Source organism: Tiliqua scincoides, chromosome 2 (genome assembly GCF_035046505.1).
Source record: "Tiliqua scincoides isolate rTilSci1 chromosome 2, rTilSci1.hap2, whole genome shotgun sequence".
Taxonomy (NCBI): Eukaryota; Metazoa; Chordata; class Lepidosauria; order Squamata; family Scincidae; genus Tiliqua; species Tiliqua scincoides.
Window position 1 is genome coordinate 161,527,890 of NC_089822.1, and position 23,170 is coordinate 161,551,059.

The 23,170-nt window shown below is 44.3% G+C and overlaps 2 protein-coding genes across 16 annotated transcripts in view; one reads left to right on the forward strand and one right to left on the reverse strand.

The window, feature by feature from the left end:
• The window catches only part of MAP2K4 (mitogen-activated protein kinase kinase 4), a 72,421-nt gene extending 64,605 nt beyond the window's left edge, over nt 1–7,816 (forward strand). For all 3 annotated transcript variants that reach the window (XM_066614695.1, XM_066614697.1, XM_066614696.1), the window contains 4 exons: nt 287–364; nt 1,571–1,719; nt 4,836–4,881; nt 5,144–7,816. In XM_066614695.1, coding sequence (XP_066470792.1) covers nt 287–364; nt 1,571–1,719; nt 4,836–4,881; nt 5,144–5,257 — 387 coding nt within the window. In that variant the 3' untranslated portion in view covers nt 5,258–7,816. The remainder of the gene's footprint in view (nt 1–286; nt 365–1,570; nt 1,720–4,835; nt 4,882–5,143) is intronic.
• An 850-nt stretch (nt 7,817–8,666) lies between these two features.
• The window catches only part of MYOCD (myocardin), a 179,229-nt gene continuing 164,725 nt past the window's right edge, over nt 8,667–23,170 (reverse strand). For 12 of the 13 annotated variants that reach the window (XM_066614687.1, XM_066614686.1, XM_066614684.1 and 9 more), the window contains 7 exons: nt 22,866–22,991; nt 21,187–21,449; nt 18,936–19,089; nt 16,557–17,510; nt 14,522–14,635; nt 12,727–12,784; nt 8,667–11,838 (listed from right to left, as the gene is read on the reverse strand). In XM_066614687.1, coding sequence (XP_066470784.1) covers nt 11,267–11,838; nt 12,727–12,784; nt 14,522–14,635; nt 16,557–17,510; nt 18,936–19,089; nt 21,187–21,449; nt 22,866–22,991 — 2,241 coding nt within the window. In that variant the 3' untranslated portion in view covers nt 8,667–11,266. The remainder of the gene's footprint in view (nt 11,839–12,726; nt 12,785–14,521; nt 14,636–16,556; nt 17,511–18,935; nt 19,090–21,186; nt 21,450–22,865; nt 22,992–23,170) is intronic. The other variant, XM_066614683.1, reaches the window with a different exon arrangement.

Sequence of the window (23,170 nt, forward strand, 5' to 3'; positions counted from 1 at the left end):
GATTTTATTATCTATGGGGGGACTTGGAACAGATCCCCCCTGGATATTGAGGGCCCACTGTATACAGGGCCCACTGTAATAGGTTTTCACTGGTGGGTGGTCAGCAACAGAGGTAATTGAATCTAATACTGTAGCCATATTGATGTTCTAGTGCATTAATGGGTTGGCTGTTTCATGTCGTGTTCTGGTAGATACAGTTAATGCATGCCTGCCTTTTCCCCTACCCATACCAAGAGTAATGTCTTTTTAAAAATTCTTATGACTGATATTTCTTTTCTCATTTCAGCCAGAGAGGATAGACCCCAGTGCATCAAGGCAAGGATACGATGTCCGCTCCGATGTCTGGAGCTTAGGGATTACATTGGTACGTGGTACGTGGGAAAGGTTTAGGGATTTGCATGCTGTTGCAGACAAGTTCCTAAAGCTGCTTATGAATTGGTTTTTAGACTTGGGGCATGTAAAGGTTAGAGTGGCATTACTCTCGTAGATATATATACACACAGTGTGACAGGGACTGCACAGCCTACCTGATTGTAAGGCCTGACTTTGCTTCTCTGTTTCCCTTCCTTGACTCCATTTTTGAGCAGTGACTCCACTTTACAATAGAGGGTGGCAGTACAAAAGACAACCCCCTGCTCTGAACTGGGGAAAACTCTCTTGAGACACAGGAGTAGTTAGCCCTCCTTGATGTGGCCTACCTAAGAAAGCAGTTTAGTTGAGGGAAGAGGAGCTTACTATATGTGAGAGTGAGGTAAGTGATCCCAATCAGAAAGGGAGCATAGGAGTGCCCTGGGCTTGTTGAGCTGCTGCTATTCCCCACACAGACATAAATAGTCTTGCAGTGGCTGTTGATTGGCTGTTGTGTTGCTAACTTCTTTTGTCCCTGAAAGTTAGGCCTAACTACAGAACAGCAAGAATGTGTCTTGCCTGCTACTCCTTCTCTAAATCTTGGCATGTGCAGAAATACAGAATAAAGGATCATGAAAAGGACACAGAGTGAATCACTGGGGGATTGGGCAAACTGGTTCGTTGGAAAACACCTGTCCGTAGAAAACCTCCTCAGTGTCCTTTTTATGTCAGTTAATGTTACTTGGTGTATTATGCATGCACACATTAGAACCTGCATGTCATTTTCTCAAAGTGAACTGTAGTGGCATCACCTAAATTTCACTCCCACGGTTGAGTATTTTATTCAGATCCTGCCTTTTTGTTTACATTTGTGTCTAAAGCAGTTTGCATGAAATCTTTAACCTAGGACAAGATACACAAAGAAAATCAAATGAAAACATCAACTGTGTTTACTGTTGGTAAAAAAACAGTGGTATTCCTGTAGATAAGTAGACTGAACACTTAATACTAAAACAAGCCCTGAGCTGCTGAGATTTTCATTGTTCCAACATCCTGATGTGTCTGGGGTTTTTTAGGCATATGTCTGGGTGAACACTTCCAAAAAATTTTTCTTTGGTGCCGTTCTGAATTTGATAAGTTGTTTGAACACCTTGTTCCTTTCCCCCCACCTTGATATAGAACTTTGCATTCAGACTGCGTTGTTGCCGTCTTTTTCTTGTAGTATGAGCTGGCTACAGGACGGTTCCCCTATCCGAAGTGGAACAGTGTATTTGATCAGCTGACACAAGTCGTCAAGGGAGACCCACCACAGCTGAGTAACTCAGAAGAACGGGAGTTTTCCCAGAGTTTCATCAACTTTGTCAACTTGTGGTGAGTCTGCCTCGCTTTGGGTGTATTTTGAGCATCAAAGTGCCAAATGTGACAGCACTACTAGAGAATGTCCACGTTGCTGGAAGCCGTACATGTTCCCTTAATGGAAAAGCCCTACAATGGGCTGGAGAAAGCGAAGATGTACAGTGACATGCAGACCTTTGCATTTAGTGCTGCAGTTCCTGCATGCGTGATATGGTAGCTTTCTGACAGACATACAGACCTTTGGATGTGTCCTTCTAAAGGTCCTGGTTGAATTGTCACCCCAAAAGATAACATGACTCTTCTTACTGACTTGGATTATGATTTGAAGGTGGGGGAGGGAGGGGAGGGAAGAACAAGGATGTTTCTCCTGTAGCTTTACAATGGCAGGGCCTTTTGTAGCCGCTTTGGATTATACTTTGGCAATTTCTACTGGTTGGAATGCTTCTACAAGTGAGGCAGCTTGCTTTCCATGAAATTGCCATAGTGCGAGACTGATTGATCAAAACAAGGTATGCATCCTAGTTGCAGAATGTGTCAAACTTGTGCCTATTGCTGGGAATTTCCAGATGTCAGCTGTGCCACTTGAAATGAAGGTCATTTGCTGAATTTATCACATTGTAATTAGCATTATGTGAAAAACCTATCCTATCAGGTCAGCAGGGGAGGATAGCCCTTGCTTTCCCAGAGTGGCACGGGAGCATAGGGAGAGCAAAAGAAGCAGGTGATCCCAAACAGAGCCAAAGAAGCAGACACAGGCTTGTCTGTTGCAGAAGCATGTATTGGTGAAAGGAGCAGGCAGAAGAGTAGTCAGTCATATGGTCCAGAAGTCAGGGATACAGCAGGTCACAGAAAAAAGAAGGCAATCCAAATCAGTACACAAAACCAGCAGCACGACATGCAGAAACTCCACCACAACAACCCACACCTGGAGTCTGTGCTCGCCCCCATATATACTGGGGCCAGCCAATCAGAGTAGGGCGACCTCATAGTCACAAGACAGTCTTGTGACCCACTCTGATTGGTTGTCCGGTGGTGCATTGCACCATTCCTCCATAGCCTACGTGACTCAGCACTCATCTTCCCCCAAGTCACTTGACTCCCACCTGCAACAGGTGCAGTTGATTGCATCAGCTGTGTTGCTTTGCTGATTGCTTCACACCAGGCCCAGATATCAGGGCCTCCTGCCACATCCTGGCTAATAACAATCTCAAGCCTGGGATGCCAAAAACCTGACATACCCGCTGCTTAGAACAGTGGTTCTCCAACTTTTAGGGAGCGTGACTCCCTAAATAAGTCTTCGTGGGGGAGGAGTGAGGACAGAGACACAGTCCCCAGGATCGTGTCACTAAAGGGGGTGAGGTGAGGTACTTTTACTTACAGTTGGCTTCTGCAAGCAGCACGAGGTGCAGGGAGCCCCGCACAGCCCTCCCCAGGGCTCCCCAAGTGTTAGAATGTTGAGCAACAGTGCATGCAAACTACTTCCTTCAAGCTGAAAGTGATTTGCATGCGGTGTTTCTCAATATTCTAACACTCGGGGAGCCCTGTGGAGGGCTGCCCCGGGCTCTCCACACCTCCTGCTGCTTGCAGGAGCCCACAGAAAGTAAAAGCACCCTCCTTAGCAACACAGTGCTCGCTGCCACACCCTACTGCCACCCCTTAAAGGGATGAGGGAAACTTTACACAAACTGGAGGGTCACAACCCACCAGTTTGAGTACCACTGTCTTAGAATATTGGTCTACAATACATCAGAACTCAGTTGGAGCCATGCAAGAGTTTGGACACTGTTCAGATACCTTCAAGATGAAAGAGGCAGTTGCCTTTGAGAGTCTGATCATGCAGAAGAGAAAGCCAAGGACAGATTGCATGTTGTGTCCAATGTAGATTTTACCAGCCAGTTGAAGCAAGAGCTGCTTTAAATCCCATGTGAAAAAATCTCAGTCCCTCTTTTCAAATAGCCCTTCACAAACACTGTAGTGTGTTGCTGCCACCTACTGGTTTGTTGGCATTTGTGTTCCTACTGTTAGCAAGCATACAATTCTTTTCTCTTTAAATGCAATGAGGGTGCTGACATTTTTATGTGTGCCGACAGGAAAGACTTGTATCCTGGACTCAAAGGAAGGGACCCCACTGTAGAATGTGCTCTCCTTCTTGGAAGTGTGCAAGTCTGGTGTTCAGGACACTAGGCCCTTTAGGAGCAAATGTGACATTCTCTCCCCCCCCCCCCCCCGTGGCTGCAGTCTCTATTCATGCTGTCTCTTTATAAAGGGTTAGAAATTCATAATACACCATCCTTGGGAAGAGAGCACAAAAGGTTGCTCTTGGACTCTGTGGCAAGCATTGAGAGGCTGTGTGCTTTCACTTCCTATAATTTTTTTTAAAAGCAAGATAGTGGGATGGGGAAATTCTACCCATGGGATACAAACAGTGTGATGTAGGTACTTTCATTGTTGCCTACAAACTAAGAACTGTCCTAGGATTTTCAGATCATTTAATATATTAACAGAACATAAGGCTTCAGAGCCGACAGAAGGCTAGTTACTGTCTTTATGTAAAGTTGGTGAATATATAGCTAGATAATCACATTGATTTAATGTATTTGTATCCTGCCTTTCTGTCCAACGATAGATGACCAAGACAGCTAACAATACGCACAATTAGTATGCAAAAAAAGAGAGTTTTTGCTTTTTGATGACTGTTTAAAGGTGGGGGGAGGGTTATGATCATGGAAAGTATCCACTCACCAGACCTCAGGTGAGAACTCGCGGTGACATCAGTAGCACACAAGATGATTTTGTCTCAAAAGGAGCAGGACATCTTCTCATCCAGATAACTGGGTCCTCTGCAGGTCAAAGGATCTGAGGGGCCAGCAATGGAAAATGTCTACTCCCCAGCGTTTTGTCTCAACAATTACTAGTCAATAATAGTCAACAATTCCTATTTTCACAATTTTTTAACAATATTGTCATTTTAGTTTTTATGTTGCCTTGGATGACTTTTGGGTGGTGAGATGCCTCAGTTTTTTAAATTAATGCCTATAGTAATGTTGCCAGCTTTGACAGCATGCGCTGTGATCTTAACTTGTTCAGCATATAACTAGAGAAGTTTTTTTTGCTCTTTCTTCTCTTTTTAGCCTTACGAAGGACGAGTCCAAAAGGCCAAAGTATAAGGAGCTTCTGGTGAGTATAGAGGAAACATTGACTTTTCTCCTCAGTCGCTTTAAACTCCACATGATACTAATACTGGAGGGTGCAGTGGTTCCTGCACCTAGCTAGCTAGGACACTTGCACTGTCTGTTTTGAACCACTCCCTCAGTGTAAGCAGTTCATAGATTTTGAGGTGTTAGTTTCAGGAAAGTGCTTTGGGAACTCTCATGGCTGGAGATAATGGCTGTGTTCATGTGTCACAGAATAAGTTTCATTTGTTTCCCTTTTTTTGCAGAAACATCAGTTCATTTTAATGTACGAAGAGCGAACAGTAGATGTTGCGTGCTACGTTTGTAAAATCCTGGATCAAATGCCAACCACTCCCAGCTCTCCAATGTATGTTGATTGATCCTGCTGCTACATCAAAACTCAAGTGCAAGTGCTGAGAGAAAGCAAGATGTATAGAATCTTCACCCCATACTGCAGTGTTTTAACGCTCACCCAGACACCATGTGCAATAATGTTGGTGTTTTTCTTCCATTCTGTCTGTATATTATTGTCACTTATAAAGTGCATCCATGTAATACCTGATCACACAGTGTTAGTGTCTGTCAAAGAGAGACATCACTTTGCTCTTTTTGTGGGCATATTCATGAAATGTGGAAATAAGTAACATTTTAATTTGTTGACCATGATTGGATAGCACCAAAAGTTAATTTCTAGACTCAAGAGACTTCTCAGCAGCTACTGGAATGATTTTTATTCTCTCAAACTCTTCCAATTGTTACAGATAATTTAAAAGAAAGTTAGGCATTGGTCTATCTGAACATAAAAAGACTCTGCTTGGGGAGAGAGGAACATGTGCAGCCAAATGAGCTACTTTTACCTCCTGGAGCCAGTAAAGGCAATGGAGGAATAAATTACATATTATATTTTTCTTCACAAAGTGCAATAGATTAATTGATCTGGAATTCTGCTGTTTTGCAGTCACAGTGTATGTTTTGAAGACAGTGTGACTCAGCAGAACTTCATGTTTTGGGGCGGAAAAGAAGTGATCATGTAAAAATGGACTGTGTCTTTACCAAAAAAAAATAAAATGCATTGCATTAAAAGAGGCTAACAAACTCATAAGAGATGGAGAATAATGTATTCTTTCCTTTTCCAAGCAAACCACTCTTCCGTAGAACTAGGCATCCTGTAAATTGTTACCTGGTGGGCTAAGATTTTGACCTGAGGAATTATTAAACTACTCAATTTAATTCAACTGGCTTTTGACCCCTGATTTCTAACTATAGCAAATTCATTACCTGGCTGAAATTTCACTTCTGAAAGGGCAATGAACAGCCTACAGCTGTGCAAAAGTCATATTACATTATTAATTAGTAAATATTGATAATTTTTCTCCAAACTCTAGGACCTTCCCACAGAGCTCCAAGTGACTTGGAATTCTCTGTTTCATGTCTGATATCCACCATCTGATCAAATAAGTTTCCCTCATCTCTTTCTGTGGATTGTTGGACTCTAAAAATATGTTGGATGCCAAATATGCTTGATTTCATTTTGTGGGCAAATTCAGTCTCCTGTGAGACGCTATGAAAATGGAATTTTATTTTATATGGGAAGGCTTTTCTAACAATAAATGAGAGAAACTGAATTTTCAGTTCTTTGAGAAAATTTGGAGCTATTGTGCTACCTCCCCCCCCCAAAAAAAATCTTCAAAGAAATTATAGTACAGTATTTGATCATCTGCTTTGCATCTGTTGCATCATCAACTCCTAAGTGACAGAGGAAGAAAAGTGATGTTTTAAAAACCCATAGTTGTTTGGGATATCAGAAGGCAATCCCTGTTCTACATGTACGGCTAGGATAATTTTAAGGGGTCTAAGCCTCATCTGTGAGTGTGTCAGTGATGAAAAGCCCCCTTGTTGTGGTCAGCTAAACTTAGGGCACAGTCCTATCCAACCTTGCAGCATTGAAGCAGCCATGCCAACAGGGCGTGCATTGCATCCTGCAGTGGGGAGAGCACCCACAGAGGCCTCCTCAAGGAAAAGAATGTTTGTTCCCTTACCTTGGGGCTGCACTGGCACTGGAAAGTTGGATAGGATTGGGGCTTTAATGTTCTCTGGTCTTCCTGTTGGTTAATAGGCTCTTACTGCAAAAACCTTATCCATGCAAGATCATGATTAACGCTAAATAAGATGATGGGTTAAAATCTCTGTAGCATGAACTTGAAACCAGCCAGGACCCTTCAAGTGCAGTAATTCTACCCCACAGTCCTCTCAGGCAGAGGATTTTCAACGTTGTCCAGAGCCTCCCAATTTTTTGCACACGCTTATCTCCCAATTATTACTCTTTGTCACTGTCAGAAGCTGGACAGCCATAGCCCTCTCTTTTTCCCATTCTATCCTCATGTATTCTAGAACATTTCCATTCTGTCAACCAGGAAATGGTAGTAGCTTCCCATTCAGGCTTGGTGGATGATTGAGAAAGAGACAGTTCTAGCATATTAATCATAGATTGTTATAATATACTGTTAAGGGTGCAGCATTTATATTACAGTGTATGTTTATAAAGATGTATAGTGTTCAGAAGCTGTGAAAATAGTGTAAGAACTGTACATTGTGAGCTCTGGTTAATTTTTTTCTTCTTGTACCATAGGAAAAAAAATGTATAAAAGTTTATTGAGAAGCTGATGTGCAGGGATATTGCCTTATTGTCTGTAAGTAAAAATGGAGTTTGACAACATAATGGCTTTTAAGAGCTTCCAACTATTTTATCCTCTCCGGATTTGACTTCCTCCTCTTCTATTTAAAATATTCTACATGGAAGCAAAGTGTTAATGTAATAGTTCTATTTTTTTTCGCCTGCAGGTCAGTTGTAATAAATCAAGGATGCGACTGTGACCTTGTTATTCTTGTTATAAGGTCAGGCGCATGATGGGGAAATCAATAAATGCTAAATGAAAATATTTTTTAAAATCCATCTTTCTCTGGCCAGACTACCCTATTTATTGATACTTGCAAGAAGGACCAAAATGAACATGGGGAAGCCCCTTGCTCTTCTGAAACATGAGGCCTAACTGGTGGGGACCCTTGCTGGACTCTTAAGCCAGCTCTTGGTTCCCTAAACCAATTGCACTTTTCTGTAGTGTCTTTAGCTGGATAACCAAGTAATGTGATGAGGCCTGACAATGCTGATTTAGCAAAGAGGATGCTTCTGCTACTGTAATATGTTCCAGAATTGCAATTGCTAGGTGGGCAACAGCATCAAATTTCTGATTTCGCTTGTATTTGTGATTCTTTCTTAACACAAAGAGCCTTCTTGGCAGGAGTACCAATCCTTTTTATTTTGTCTAACTTTTCTATTTTTGTACTAACTGGACTTTAAAAAGCCATCCAAACTATTTTTAATTAATTCTTATATATTATCCAAACTGTTAACTTCCTATTCCAAACTTCCTATTTTGTCATGGGGAGGGGGGTGCATCTTATTTCATTAAAATCTGATTTCTGAGACGAGGGGAAATGCCATTTTCTAGTTTGGAACCAACAGAACTGGAAACTGCAAGCTGAGATTTAGTCTGGCTTTGAATCTTTCTTTGGGCATGAAGCTCACCAGATAGGCAAGCCCCTGTCTCTCAGACAAGTCTACTGCATAGATTTATTTGTAAAGCTGAAAAGATAGCTGTTATAACCTATCCTTGGGATACAGCCTCAAAGAAATCTCAATCTGAATATACTCACAGGTTGCAGACTGACAATAGCTGATATTCAATTCCAATCTAGCAAATCGCATGAATAACCACAAAGAGCCCAGAGTGCCCATCACAGGAATTCTTTTATTAAGTATGGCAATACTGGTCACAGAGGTAAGGCAGTGTGCTTATTGACAGTGAGGTGGTGGCGGTGTGTGTTTTTTTATTTTGTAGTTGACAGCATCCCTTTACAGAAGGATAAGCCCATCATTAAGTCCTGTACCACATAACAGCGTAGCACCTAATACTAGTCTGAATTCAAGTGCTATTAAAAAGTCTTCATGGAATGACTTATAGCTTTTTGCATATTAAAAATTAAAAAGTAAAGGAAAACAAGCATGTGAAAGATTATTCTATCCTACCAGTGCACTGTGAACATTTGTACAATAGAAAAATCATGCTTTAAATAGTGACCTTAAACACTTAAATTCTTTTTATACAACATGCAGCAATATTAAAGCCAGCTGTAATTCTTCCTCCATGGAAGCCTCAGGAGTTTAGCCACTTTATTGAGGCTGGAGTTTCACATGTATTGAGGTCTGCAGAGGCAGCAGTCCTGGTACAGTTCAGGCCAAGTCATCACTCAAGGGCATGTAGTCCTTTTAGTGCTGTCTTGAGTTCCAACAAATGCTCCTTCCACTAACACAAATATTAAATACACTCATCTGGTAAATATTTGTAATGATCTTTGGTTTGCAGCTTTATTTTTTGCAACATTTCAGGGACTGTGTCCAGAGAGACTTGCTTGAAGCTGACTGATAGACACCAAAGGGGATGCCACCTGTCTATCCCAGAGCTGCCAGAGCTTTGTGAATTAACTGTGTAGAAGACTTTAAGAGGAAATAAAAATCCTAATGGATTTGTTACTACAACAAGTACTTTAACTAGAACACGCTCCTCCCTCTTGGTGTATGGATTCATAGCTGTTCTCCAGCAGGTCTTGTATGGGTCTGTGAGTCAGCTCTGACCACAGATAAGATTTAATATGAAACCCAGGACAGTTCAGGGGCTATGGCATTAGCATATTGTGGACTTTTGTTCTTTCTGGCAACATTCAGTCCACAATTGTGTAAATGGAAACTTCTTTTTATTAGTCCAAATAAATTGAACAGAGACTGAATGTTTTCTAAGAGACTGTTCCTTGCAGACCATAGGTCATGTGGACAGGTGCACTTCAGGAAGGTATGCTGGTATGTCTTGATAGAGCAGAAAAGGCAGGTGGAGTGCCATGTGGGCAGCAGAGACTCTGACCACAAAAGGGAACACTTCAATCTTGTAGTGGGAGACAGCTGGACACTTCAATAGGCTGGTTGTTGTAGTCTTGTCATTCTCTGGGGCTCACTTCTGCTTTATAGTGATGTAGTCAAATGACTATAGTGACCCTGTAAGGATTAGCTTTGTTGTATTTCTTGATTGACATGGTTTGGCAATTGTCTTGCTCACCCTTCTCTGTTACTGCAAATTACTATAACATAACTTACAGCCCAATCCTAAAGGTGGCCTCTGCTGCATCCTAAGGCAGCCACCAGAGATCTCCTTGGGGGAAGCCCCAAGCCCCATAATGGGGCTTCTCAAGTCTGCTCCAGGAATTTTGCCGGTACAGAGTTGAGAGACTTTCAAGAATTCTGGATCTGGCAGAACTCTGCTCCGCTGGCCCACGCCATTTCCTATCTCCAGCCTCCCACCCCCCAGAACTCTTAAAGTATCCGGCTGGTGTTTGCAACACTCAGCACTGGTGGTACATTCATACCACTGGTGTTAAAGAGTTTAGAATTGGGCTGTCAGAATCAGTAGCCCATTATAAGAGGTATCCAGCCCTGGAACAGACTGTCTTGTGCAGTTGTGGGCTCTTCTTCACTGGAGGTTTTCAAGCAGGGGTGTGATAGTTGTACTGTGCTGAGCAGGGGGTTGGATTAGAAGGCCTCCTAGATCCCTTCCAACATTAACATTCTAGAATTCTAGATGGCTCAAACAGACTACATTCTAAAGGCTTATCTTTGGACTTGCATCATAAAACATGGACCACAGCCTAGTGAATGTTTGACAGTAAAAATTTTTGAACTGGGAAAATAAGAGGGGCAAGGCCAAGAGAAAAGCTTAGTAAACCGCTAAAGCATGACAACTGTAAAGCAGGCAGTTACTCTGAAGTTACTGTTCTCTGACAGTGTTTGGTAACAGGCTGACATTTTCCTTAGTTTTCATATATGAGGAAATAGGAAAGGCAGTGGCTCCCAGACAGTATGCTAGGAGCCACAACTTAATCAAAGCTCTGTCCATAATAGGTAATGGGGATGGTACAGCACAGCTTGATGTGGGCTGATTCATACATTAGGGATGACACAAATGCATGTGTATCACATATATTTCCAATTCACAGGGAAGTTCACCCCACCCTCCCAGATTAGGGAATCATCCTGATTCGCTAAGCTTTCTGGGGCTTGGATTTGCCTACCAAGGAAGAGGAGCTTGTGCTTCTATAGATGTATGGTGGGAGGGAGAGATAGACGGACCTCATTTGTAATGAAGGCAAATTTATGTTCTGGAAAAATGACTCCAGTTTCTCCTCCCTGGATAGTACCAGAGCTCTTTGGTTTAGTCTCTCAAGTCTTCCCATGGAAACTGTTTTTGTGGTGGCTGCATGCCCATCTATAGGACTTATTCTGTTCACCACTGTTGTAAGGGCAGATCCATGGTACTGTTCAAGTTGAGATCAGTGACATCTAAGAAATCAATGTTGAAAATGCTGGGCCCTGTGGTGGTCAGGGAACCAAAGCCATTGGCTGAGCTAGGTGGAGTGAGATCCAGCCATTCCATGGTTTCCCAAGGAGACTCTGTGAAGCTCATGTGCAAACCAGATCCTTCACCAGAAGAGGGTGACAGTTGAGTCTCCATGGGCGAGAGGGGTGTTGGCAGAATCTCGTGAGGTGCAAGCAGTTCATCCGCAGCTTTGCTGGAAAATCCTTCCATTACGCCTTCAAAGTGAGGCTCCTCACTGCCCACTTTCAGAAGGGTGATTTCACTTGCCCGCCCCAGAGGGCTATGGGAATTCAGCAAGATTTCCAGATGACTGTCATTGCTCCCAGGATAGCGTTCAAAAGAATGCTGACTGGAGGGGCCTTGCTCAAACGAAGCTGATGTCTTGAGTAGCAAGGAAGTACTAGAGCTTCCTGAAGACACTGTTATCTGAGGAACCTTCTGGAGACAAGGGCGGTCATCTTTGGCATTGGCAGGAATTTCTGTTTCCAAACCGAAAGTGACAGGTCAGCAACTTGGACTACACCTTTGCACACACATGTTACTAAACATTGAGCAACACGGTGGGTCACTGCTTCTAACATCTATGTAAGGTAGAGACGATAAAAGCTTTCACCCCTTTCAAAAAAGAGCTATATTAAAAAACGGGATGGTTTACCTGTGCTGTTAAATCCCACTGTTGTTTAAACTGACTAAAACCCAACTTGATAGTCTACTACAGCGATTCCCAAAGTCCTACTTGCATGTTGAGACAGCAGGTAAGTATTTGCGGGTGCGGGGGAGTGTTTTTTGCACAAAAACAAAGTGCGCTCCAATCCCCAACTTGAGCGATTTCTAGCATCAGAGAGGGCGGGAGGCCTCCTGGACCCTCCTTGAGGCCAGCGCAACCCACCACATAAGGGGAAACGCCCCCGGGTTCCCACACCACGATTGCTGTGGCGTCATCAGCAGACCCATTACTGGACCATTCCCCTTAAGGCACACTAGTGTGCTGCAAATGGTCTGCAGGTGTGCTGTGGGAATTTGGGGGAGGGTCATTTATTATTAGGGCCATTGGGGGATGTTAACCTCTCACCAGCAGCACGGTGTGCCCTGTCAATAATCAAAAAAACTGATTGTGTGCCTTGACAATTTTAGCACCTTGTAAGTGTGCCCTGAGATGAAAAAGATTGAAAGTTGCTGGCTTACAGTAATCAATTGGTGTAGGACAAATTTTGTAGCACTCACAGGCCCCACTTGCCAGACAGTAGATAACACTGGCTGAGGTTTATAGCCTCTGTGGGTGGTATGCAGTGAGTGTCCCCTCTGGCAGTCAGTGGTTTGGCTTGTGCTTGAGTAGATCAAGAGCCCTATCTGTGGGTATCACTCACCTCCAGTTTCAATAAGCACATCCAACAGCTCATCCATCTGCTGACTTCGGGTCATCTGCTACAGCAAGAAGAAAAGCAAGGGAAGTTGGGAAGCAGTCCATTGTAGCCACATACAACAATGCTACAAAGGTTTGCTGCAATGGATGGAGAGCTCATGAATTCAGAGACAAAACAGTTGTACTGAAGGCAAAAGCCCTAGTCTGACTTGATAGGTACCTAATAAACAACAATTCCTTAACTATGGTACTACAGCAGAGTTGCTCAGGGACTGGAAAGCAAGTGACTGCATCCTCTACCATTGAGCTAAAGGCCCATGAGAAGTTGCACCCTCTGCCACTTAGGATGAATACCATGACAAAAGATGATCGGTCTGGCTCCCACCATCAACCACAGAAGCTACTAGGAAATCTCTTTCCTCTCTGCTCTAACAGCCAATTCTCCAGGGACGAGATAAATAAGTGGAGGCATCAACCAGAGGACCAAGGAACTCCTGGATTAGTTTTTATTGTTATTGTAAACTCCACCCCTCCCCTGATCATTCCCTGAATTGTGCGGGAAGGTTCTGGCCTTTCCACCAGTGCTCTGGTAGTACACGACTTTGCACACTGCCGGAAGCACTTATAACATCCATAAAGCAGGTAGGCTTGGTGGAACACCCATAGGATTGGGTATATACCATTCTGCATAGAACTTGGTTTGCAAGCCCCTCACTAGCCTAATTTCCATTCTCTAAACCTGTTCCAGTTTTTCAATGCCTTCTTTAAAACATGGTGTCCAAAACAGGATGCAATATTTCAAGTGAGGCCTGACTGAATGCAACAGAGTAGAAGCCCAGCAACACATTGTTTTTGCAGTGATATCATACTGCGGGCTCATGTTCAACTTGTGGTCCACTAAGACATCTAGATCCACTAAGACACCATGCTGCTGCCAGTTCAGATTTCCCCCTGAAAAAACTTTCAAAGATGAAATTCAACAGAGACAAACTTCAAGTCCTGCATATAAGAGGCACAAATAATCAGAGGCAGAAGTACCTCAGATTTGTGCCTCTTATATGCAGGACTTGAAGTTTGTCTCTGTTGAATTTCATCTTGTTTGTATAGGCCCACTGAAGAAACTCGTCAAGATGATTTTCAATTCTAATTTGGTCTTCCAGGGTGTTAGGTATGTGCCATGCGCAAATCCAATAAGCATCCCATCAGCCATATCATAAAAATGTTGAACCCCGCAGGACCCAAGGCAGAGCCCTGTGGCACTCCACTCAACACCTCCTTCCAATAGAACCATCTAATTGCACTCACTGGGAACAGGTGGTTAACCAGCTTTGAACCCACCTCACAATAGTATGCATCAGTTAGGTGCATAAAAGCAACATCAGTGTCCCTTCCAACCTGGACTGAAGTATCTTATTCACAGATCACCATGCTTCTTTTAAAAACTTAGAAGCCCCTACAACTTAGGTCACAAGTCTGTTAATGGTTATGTGACCCAGGAATGAAGAAAGTCAGAGCTCCTGCCCTTACCAGGGGTTGTTGGCTCTTGCTGAATTCAATCCCTGAACAAATCAGATGATGAAGATTTTTTTTAGATCCTGACCTGGACAATGGATTGTGTAAACACTCTTAACGGCCTTTCTGCAATGGTAAAAACACCTCTTATGCCTGCCAGAAATGTGCTGGTTTCTCTCACATGCTACACAATGCACTTTGCACAAGTCTGCAAGGGACTTTGAGATATGATATAAAATAGTAAGCACCTCCAATAGGCCCTGGCCTAGCAAGCATCAGACAATTACCTGCTTCACAGCGTCCGCATAAGGTGGCGGCTGCTTTCCCTCTGGGAGAGTGGCGCTGGACTTACAAAAGCCAGGTGACAGAATGGAATACTTCTGGCCTCCCTGTGCTGACAACTACATGGAAGCAAAAATGAACAGAACTCAAAACCAATCCAATGAGCAAAGACTGTGCTGGTCTGTGAGTACAACAGAAACCCTCTGACCAACATGAATTAACTTCTTGTACATGGGAATAAATTAGCAGTCAATGGCAGCCCAAGTCAAACACAAAGGAAGTTTGAGCAAAACGTGAAGCTTGAAAGCCCAGCTCCCTTGTAAGAACACAGTTCAGCCTTTCAATCATCTTGAGCGTCCTGACAACTGCTTCCTTTTTGGCAAGCTGCCTGGCTTAAGGAATCGGTGGTGGATGCCCCAGCTTCATGCCCTGGGATAAAGGTCTGCGATGGCATCCGCCCCTGCGTAAATCTGCCTCCCCCACTTACCTGGAGCACATAGTGCCTTGCATAACTTCAGGACATGTCAGGGAAGACTCCTGAAGTGTCCTTAATGCTTTAAACTGTGCTTCCAGAAAACTGGAAGCACAGTTTCCGACCCCATCTGGAGCCTCAGAGAGGCTTCCGTGGGGGCCTAAAGGCATGCAAGGCACCGTGCCTGGTGCATTTGCCCCATAGAGTGAATGGGAGGTCCACCACTGTAAGGAATGCCATCTTCAGGTGGGTGGAGACAACCCTTGGTTGGTCTTATACTATCTACCAAGCTACATGTGTGAAAAAATGTTGATAACAAATGTCAGGATTCCTTATGACTTCTGAAAGAAAGCCACCTTTGCCTAGTTGTGTAGCATCGACTTCCTTGAAAGTTCTACAATTTACATGTAAATTCAAGAACGTGTGCATTTGAAAGGACTATTAAAAGCAATCCTTGCTTTCCTATTTGTATCTCATTGTCTGGGATGGGAATTGGTGAATATATAAGGTGCCTTGCCCCGGTCTGTTTGTCAGCATTGCTTATGTCCAACTTGGTGGCTTGATTCCAGTGTCTCTCCCTCCAGGACAGAGCTATTGCTCCAGAACAAGTGGTAGAGAGAGTACCTAAGAGGCAAACAAACAGCAAGGGTAGCCCTGGGCAGCTATAAAGTTGTGTGGAAGGACTAAGAAACGCAGCATCTGCAAGCGGAAAAAACTGCAATTCATGACTCCTATATTCATGACTTCACCTATATTTCAATTCATGACTTCACCTATATTTGCTTAATTTGCATGCTTTTTTCCTGACAATAAATTTGGGATTTCTTCATTCCAAATGAATTTTTTCTCCCAAACTATACATGATCAGTGGGTTGTGGGGAAGGCAAAGATTATAAAGCATGGAAAGTGCCTGAAGCTGTAATGCCTGATCAGGCCTCTGGCTGTGTTACTCCCAGCCAGCTGCCCCTGCATCAGTTCATGAGGCTCGGAAGTGTGCTGGGAGGGGAGTGGTAAAGGAGAGCTCAGAAACCCTGGACTGTGAGAGGGCACAATCCTAACCAGGTCTACCAGAAGTAAGTCCTATTTTGTTCAATGGGGCTTACTCTCAGGAAAGTGTGGTTAGGATTGCAGCCTAAGTGGTTCTGTTTCAGGCACTACATTCTGCTGTGGGAGACAGGAGGGGCATCTGGACATCACCCTGCCACATGAGCTTCAGAGGTTGGAATAATAAAACCCTTCTTGCTCTAGCAGGTATCCACCCACACCTTGTACAGTGACTTGTCCTAGTCTTTGGTCATCTTAAGACTGACAAAAGCTGTGAATGCAAGGACTGAACTTGCATTGCCATCTGCAAGCAAGAAATAAGGTATGGTTAATTCATGTTTTGTATTTTTCATACTTGGGCCAGCAGAACCTAGGAAAGATCTTCCTATTATTTTGCACTGTTCTGCCTGGTCTTTTGGCCCTGTGAATGTTGTGAGTATGTAAGTTCACACTCACAACATTCGAAAAGAAACCCAGTTTTTAAGCCACATGAAGAAGGTTGCTAGTACTGTAGAATTTCTTACCGGAGCTGTGCGCAGATGGTTGCTGGGCTGTGGAGAATTACTGCGCCCTTCTCCCTGTGTGCTCGGGGACACTGGGAGGAGATAATGACTGTTTGGTGAAGGTGGGAGGCTGATGTGTTGCGGGCTTTTTGCTGCCTCTAGTGGAGAATGCTGGGGGGAACACTGTGGGCTTAGGAATGTGGAAGACAGGATGCCGTTTTGTCCTGAAGGTTCCATGCAATGTGTATTTACAAGGTGGGGCAGCTGAGATGTCCCACAGTTACTCATTGTGTCAGAGCTGCTGGCCTGGCTTTTCAAAGCTACTTGCTTGGCTGCAAACGGACAGCTGGACACTGTGTTTTCTTGCTTTATGGGAAAGCCAAAGAAACGTTGTGATGAGGGCTGTTTTTCCTCTAATCCGTGGTCCCTTTTGCGCTTCTGGAGCTGCATTCTGAGCTCTTCCACTTGCCTCTGCTCCTGCTGCAATTTCCAGGTAAGCTCGTTGATGACCTTCTGCTTTTCCACCAGCATCTTGTCTTTTTCGGTGTCAACCCTTTCTACTTCATGCTGGATGCCAGCTCCATTAACGCTTCCCATCAGCTTCTCCTCACATCCACCCTGCACAGGAGAAGGATGCAAAACAAACTGGGGCGAAGACAGGGGTCCTTCATTGAATGTGTCTGGCAAGGAACCACTCATGGACAGTTCCGAAGAAGCCGGGGAGATGGGTGGGGTAGAGCTGGTGCTTCCAAAGTGGTAAAAGCCATTGGATAACAGGCTGCTTGAGGATTGTGACTGGTAACTGGAGAGGGAGTTTGTGGGGGTCACTGGGAAGGTGACAGTAGTTATTTCACTGAAGCTAGGCGCTGAGCCCCCACTGCACTCTTGGAAAGGCCTCAGGCGTTCCATCAAGGCTGTTTTTGTACCTGACACAGGAAGGCCCCTTATTCGGAGCTGCTGCCTCAGCTCTGACACCTGAAATGAAATTCAGTCAGCATCAGTTTTGCTATGCTCCAGCACAGCTGGTCTAGCCTGACCCAAAGCTTAACCTGAGATTATTTGTCATAGCGGCACGACTGGAAAAGATTTGGGTCCTACAAAGGCTGCTATCAACTGACTTGGCATACCTGTCAGATTTAACCCGTACTATCTTCTACACTGTTAAATTGACATCTTTTATTGGAATCGTGGAAGATAGGATGTGGTGTCTGCAGTGGCCCTTTGCTCTGGTGAATCTGAGAAACATGGGGTTAAAGCCTGGGCTTTCAGCAGTAAGTGTGCTGCACAGCTGCAGCCACTAGGGGCGGTCTGCTATCAAAGGATATAAGGAGCACCTGGAGCAGCGGGAGTTTGTGTGTTGCAGTTGGAGAGGAGACTTGCTGGCTAAATGGACTGACTTTTTAGCTAACTGATCTACTGGCCTGTTAACTCACAGACTGACTCATGGCTCTGCTTATCGGAATGACTCTCTGGCTAACTGACTGACTGGCTTTTAACTCTCAGACTGACCCACGACTGCTAATGGACTGGCTAATGACTTACTGGACTTTTAGACTGATTAACTGGCAACCTGATCAATGGACTGGCAGATGCATGATGAACTGGTGGACTGATTAGTGGATTAACTAACTGACTACCCAACTGATTAATGAACTGATTGCCTGGACTGAGATTGCTAGGTGGTGGAGAGCTGAGCGGGTGCTACTGCACCTGGAAGGACTGCTGCATCAGGAACAGGGAGAAAGGACCCTGCATGCCCACAGGCAAGCTACCTTTTTCACTGGTGATGGGGTACAGTGGTAGTGTTTGCTAGAGCTGGCTGTGGTTAAGACAGGGGAACTCATTAGCCTTAAAGTGAGCCACCTCATTAGGTGGCGCAGATTCAAGTAGACCCATTGGTCTGCTGTGGCTCTCCCTGGGTTAACAGGAGCCTCGGGCCAAGCCTCAGACAGCCCTAAACTTGTGCTGGATACAGCACAAGGCCCACTGGCCTGCCTGTTTCAGCACAAGTTAGGACTCCGCTGTTAAGCAGCTACATTCAATGGATTTTTAGCCAGGTTGGACCTAGGATCTAGGGCTGGACCTTTTTATATTTCAGGTATCGTTAGAGTTTTGTATATCAAAAATTTGCATTTAAAAATCAAAATTAAATGTTATAAAATTAAAATCCAGATTTCATTACTTGATAGTTGGATGATGACAAACTTTGCATATTGATTGAAATTTGAGGGTTTTGGCATAGATGTCAATGCTCACAGCACAGCATTACCACAGCCCTAGTTTCCTAGATTTTGAAGTGGCTGTTAAAAGGGTGGTTTTAACCATATGTTTGGAAGATACAGATTCTATTACGGACACCACACAGAAAGTCTTCTTCCATCTTACATAACACACACTCACTTTTAAGTCATCCAGATTGGATGGGAGAGGACTTGGTTTAAGCAAAGAAATACAAGATTGTCCTGAAAAGGTGCCTTTCACGGGAGAAAGAGGGCTGTTGGTGGCAGTTGTTGGGGAAGAGCTTGAGGTTTTGACCATTTGTTCATTTGGTTGTCTGAAAAAACAAAAGGGTAGAATGTGCAGTTTTTCTAAAAAAAAAAACAACCATGTCCACATTTTCTTGGTTGCACTATTAAGTCTACAACTCAATTCACACGACATGTTGTCTTTTTAACTCATCTCATCCAGTATTAAACTAGCTTAAAATTAAACGTATTCAAGAAATTATACCTTCTGCTTAGTTAATGCTTGTTCCCACTTATGACTTACTCCTGTGCAGCAAGCCTTTGATCCAGTCTCAGCTGAAGCTTTGAAAAACATGGCTCCTGAAGAGTAAAGAGCTTAATTGAAAAGCATTAATTAAACTTCTCCCTTGCTATAGTGAATCCCACTACAATCTCTATGCCTGTGCTACAATTCTGGTTGTCCTGGATCATAGAGGTAAAGCTGGAAGACACTGTTTAATCTGCCCCACTTTTTGCACTCTGTGGCTGCATATTTTTTTTTTCCCAGAGACATGAAAGCAGAATAACACTTTTGTGGCATTTCAAAACCCTGCAAAATCAGGGAATATAGTGAAATTGAAAAAATAAATGTGTGTTCTGTGGGCAATGGTGGCTCTTTCATACCAGCTTTATCTCCTTGAAGTCCTATCATCCAAACCCAGCCTATGACAACTACAGTGCATTGGGGAAGCAAGGCAAAACACAGAGGTGAATGTCAATTCCAGGGACGAGCAAATCCAGTGTGGCTTGACTCGAGTCACAAGTCACTGCCCCCTGTAACTCGACTCGAAAACAAGACAACGGGGGCACTTTCCAAGTCACCGAGTCACCTTTTCACGACTCTAAAAGACTTGAGTCGAGTTGCTCCCTTTAAAAAGCCTGCTTCGGCTCTGTTGAAAAAATGGGGCTGCTGCCTGTGTGTGTGCATGTGTGCCGGAGTTCTCTTTGAGAACTCTCTTTGAGTTCTCAAAGAACTCTTTGAGAGTTCTCTCTGCTGCAGAGTCAGGAAGCACTGCGGGTTCGGTGGGCGCTCCCTCCTGTTGACCTCCCAGGTGCCTATTCTGCACAACCACTAAAGGTACAGGAGTCCTATCCGCTGCACAGAAGTAACAGATGCTTTTTTCTTGGTCTGGCTCCATTAAAGAGCTAAAAAAATTAGTAGAGGGAGCCCTGCAAAAGCATTTCCAATTGGACCCTGTAGCTTCAAAGGCCAACCCTGCTCTCAAGTAACAATGGAGCTCACAGCAGCCATGCTATAAGGGTGGCAAGCAAGATTGCTACAAACCGCCTCCCTGGGCTTCTCCAGCCAATCTTAAGGCAAGAACCCTCTTGGGCTCCTCCCCTTGCCCTATCTCAGTTAAAGAAAATATCAGAATGCCCATCCTTTGTCCAATGATAATCTATTCCTTCCTATCAGAGACGGGCAAGAGAGCCTGCTCCTGCCTCCCCCCTCCTGCTTGAATGCAAAAGCAAACACTAACCCTTTCCTGCTGCTTGCCTGATATGAATGATGGCCTCATGAGGTTTTTCGCATGGCAAAAACAGTAAGCAAGCACACCCAGACACAGATGAACTTGAGTTTGCGTGCTGGGGATAAGTGCTAAGTCAAGGGGCCCTTGACTCGAGTGTTTTGCTGAGTCTTCCACACATGGGACTCAAGTGTACATGAGTCAGCGAAAAACACTGATTTTTGCAACTCCGAGTCGAGTCACCTGACTCGAGTTCCCATCCCTGGTCAAGTCCATAAGGGGAAAGGCAGGCAATCTTGCTTAGAGGAACTCATTGTGATTGAGACCCACTATGACAGAAGACCGTTCTGTTCTTCTGATTAAGTTTATTCCTCCACCACTTTTGGCATGTTCCTGTCAACATGGGCAATGAGAGAATTGAGTTTGTGCTCAAGACTCAAAGAGGAAAGTCTTAAAACACAACCCCAACACTTCTATAGAAATCCAGATATCTTAAAGTAACTGGCTGGATTATGGCCAAAATCCATTGTGACCAAATAATCATAATTTGCACGGCACAACTAGAGGAAGAAGAGATTCCCGTCTCTCCCCCTTGTGTTTCATCAATCCACTTGTCATTAAATTTGCCCCAAGATTCAGATGAAGCCAAGTCTGCGATCTCCATTGCTGCCAACTCACTTCAGCGGAGTGGTGTGGGACGCAGGGTAGTTGAAATGCTGCTGCTGCTGCTGCCGGTGCTGCTGCTGCTGGCTGAGGATCTGGAGCTGCAGAAAGAGCTGCTGCTGCTGCAGAAGCCTTGCGTAGGCCGAGTCCATGGGGGGAGGAGACTTCTCCGCTTTCTGATCAGGGGGAATGTACTGGTGGTACTTGAGCTTCTTCACTTTGGGCTTTGTCTCCTTTGGCTTCTTGTGGCGGTTTTTGCTGTCACTGGATGATTTTGACTGTATGATGCAAAAAAATAATTAAAAATCAGTAAGATTAGTTGCAAAAGAGAGCCTTACAGCGCAATCCTAACTTGCGCTGGAACAAGGGGCCAGCCTGCCCTGTATCCAGCACAAGTTTCAGGCTGCAAGTGGCTCAGCACAGGGGAAAGAAAAAACGCTTCCCCTTACCCAGGGAGAGCTGCAGGAGTCCCAGTGGGTCTACTCAAATCTGCACCACCTCACAACGTGGTGCAGATCAGATCAGACCGGACCTGTGCAGTGTTGCCGGGAAACGGGGTCAGCTGGGTCCTGGTCCCACCCCCTGATCTCCCACTGCCCACCCATGGGCCTCCCGCTGTCCGGCCTCCCCTGCCCTGAAACTCTTCCTCCCTGCCCTCCCCATTCCCCCCCCGACCCCTGTGCTGGTCAAGCTCGACCGGCACGAACTTACGTTTTTTGGCGCAGTGGAGGCTGGATGCAGCTTCCTTGGGCCAACGCATGTCCCTGTTCCAGCCCAGCCAACACCCGAGGAGGCACAAATGTGCTTTATGGCACGTTTGCTACCCTCCCAAGCCGGTGCAAGGGACTTGCGCTGGCTGAGTGCACCGTTAGGATTGCACTCTTAGATACCTGCTAAGATAGGTGATTTTTAAGGTAACCTAATAACTAGTAATTTTAGGGAGCGACACTGCTTAGGATTCTGCAGGAGGACATCAGTTCTCTTTGAATACTGTCCCTTGCTTTTAAGACCCTTAATGCAATTCTGTAAGCCAGTGGCTGCACTTTGAAAACAGCATTAAAACTGAGCATGAGAACATAAGAGGTACCAAAGCAAGAAGTACTGCAGCAGTTGTAAAGGGTACATTCATGTATTATGAGCCACATGCTACTTTGAAATACTTGACAGTGGCAGCTTGATTCTTCACCAGCTGCTGCTTCACAGGATTTTACAGGGTCACACACTTAATAAGGCACAAACACCCTCTTCACAACTGACACAGTACTCGGGTATCCATGTATGTCAAAGCACAAAGCAGCCTTAGCACAGACCAATGATCCATCCATGTCAAGATCCTGTCTGCTCCATGGCCAGAATCAAATTTAAAAACGTGATTTGAATGTAAGCAACAGTCCGTAATTAAACTGCTGTTTCCCCTCCTTTGCTTAACTAATTCACCAGTAATAATATTGGCCCCAAATTCAAATGGGCCCAATTTTATGGCAAGAGGACATCCAGCCTGGACAGATCCTAGCAACTCCCATTTCCAGGGAAAGTCAAGGTGATGGTATTTCTTTGACTGATCTTCCCAAGATCATCTTCTTAGATGCAGTTTTTGGTATTGCATGTTGGTACTACTTGTTGTCTATCCAAAAGATAATTTTAAACGTACTGTATTTATATTTCTTTTAAATAGGGAGAAAGTGGAGCCATACCTTTGCTGTTGTGGTAGTAGGGACAGGAAGTGTCTGCTGCCCATTCAGCTCTTTTGGACTTTCTGGCTGGCTATTCTGCAGAGATGTTGAATCAGTCGTATCATTTTCAGAAGCATGGGAATGATCCTGAAATCAGAAGCCCTTTGAATGTACACTTGGCAGTTCAAAACTGTTCACATGCACACTTTCAAGAAGCCCATTCACAGGCATGCAGCTTAGCGACAACTACATAAATGATATGCACTAAGACTAGTTTAACATGGCCTCATTCTGTCTTTGCGTTGACATAGGACTGGTCTACATGC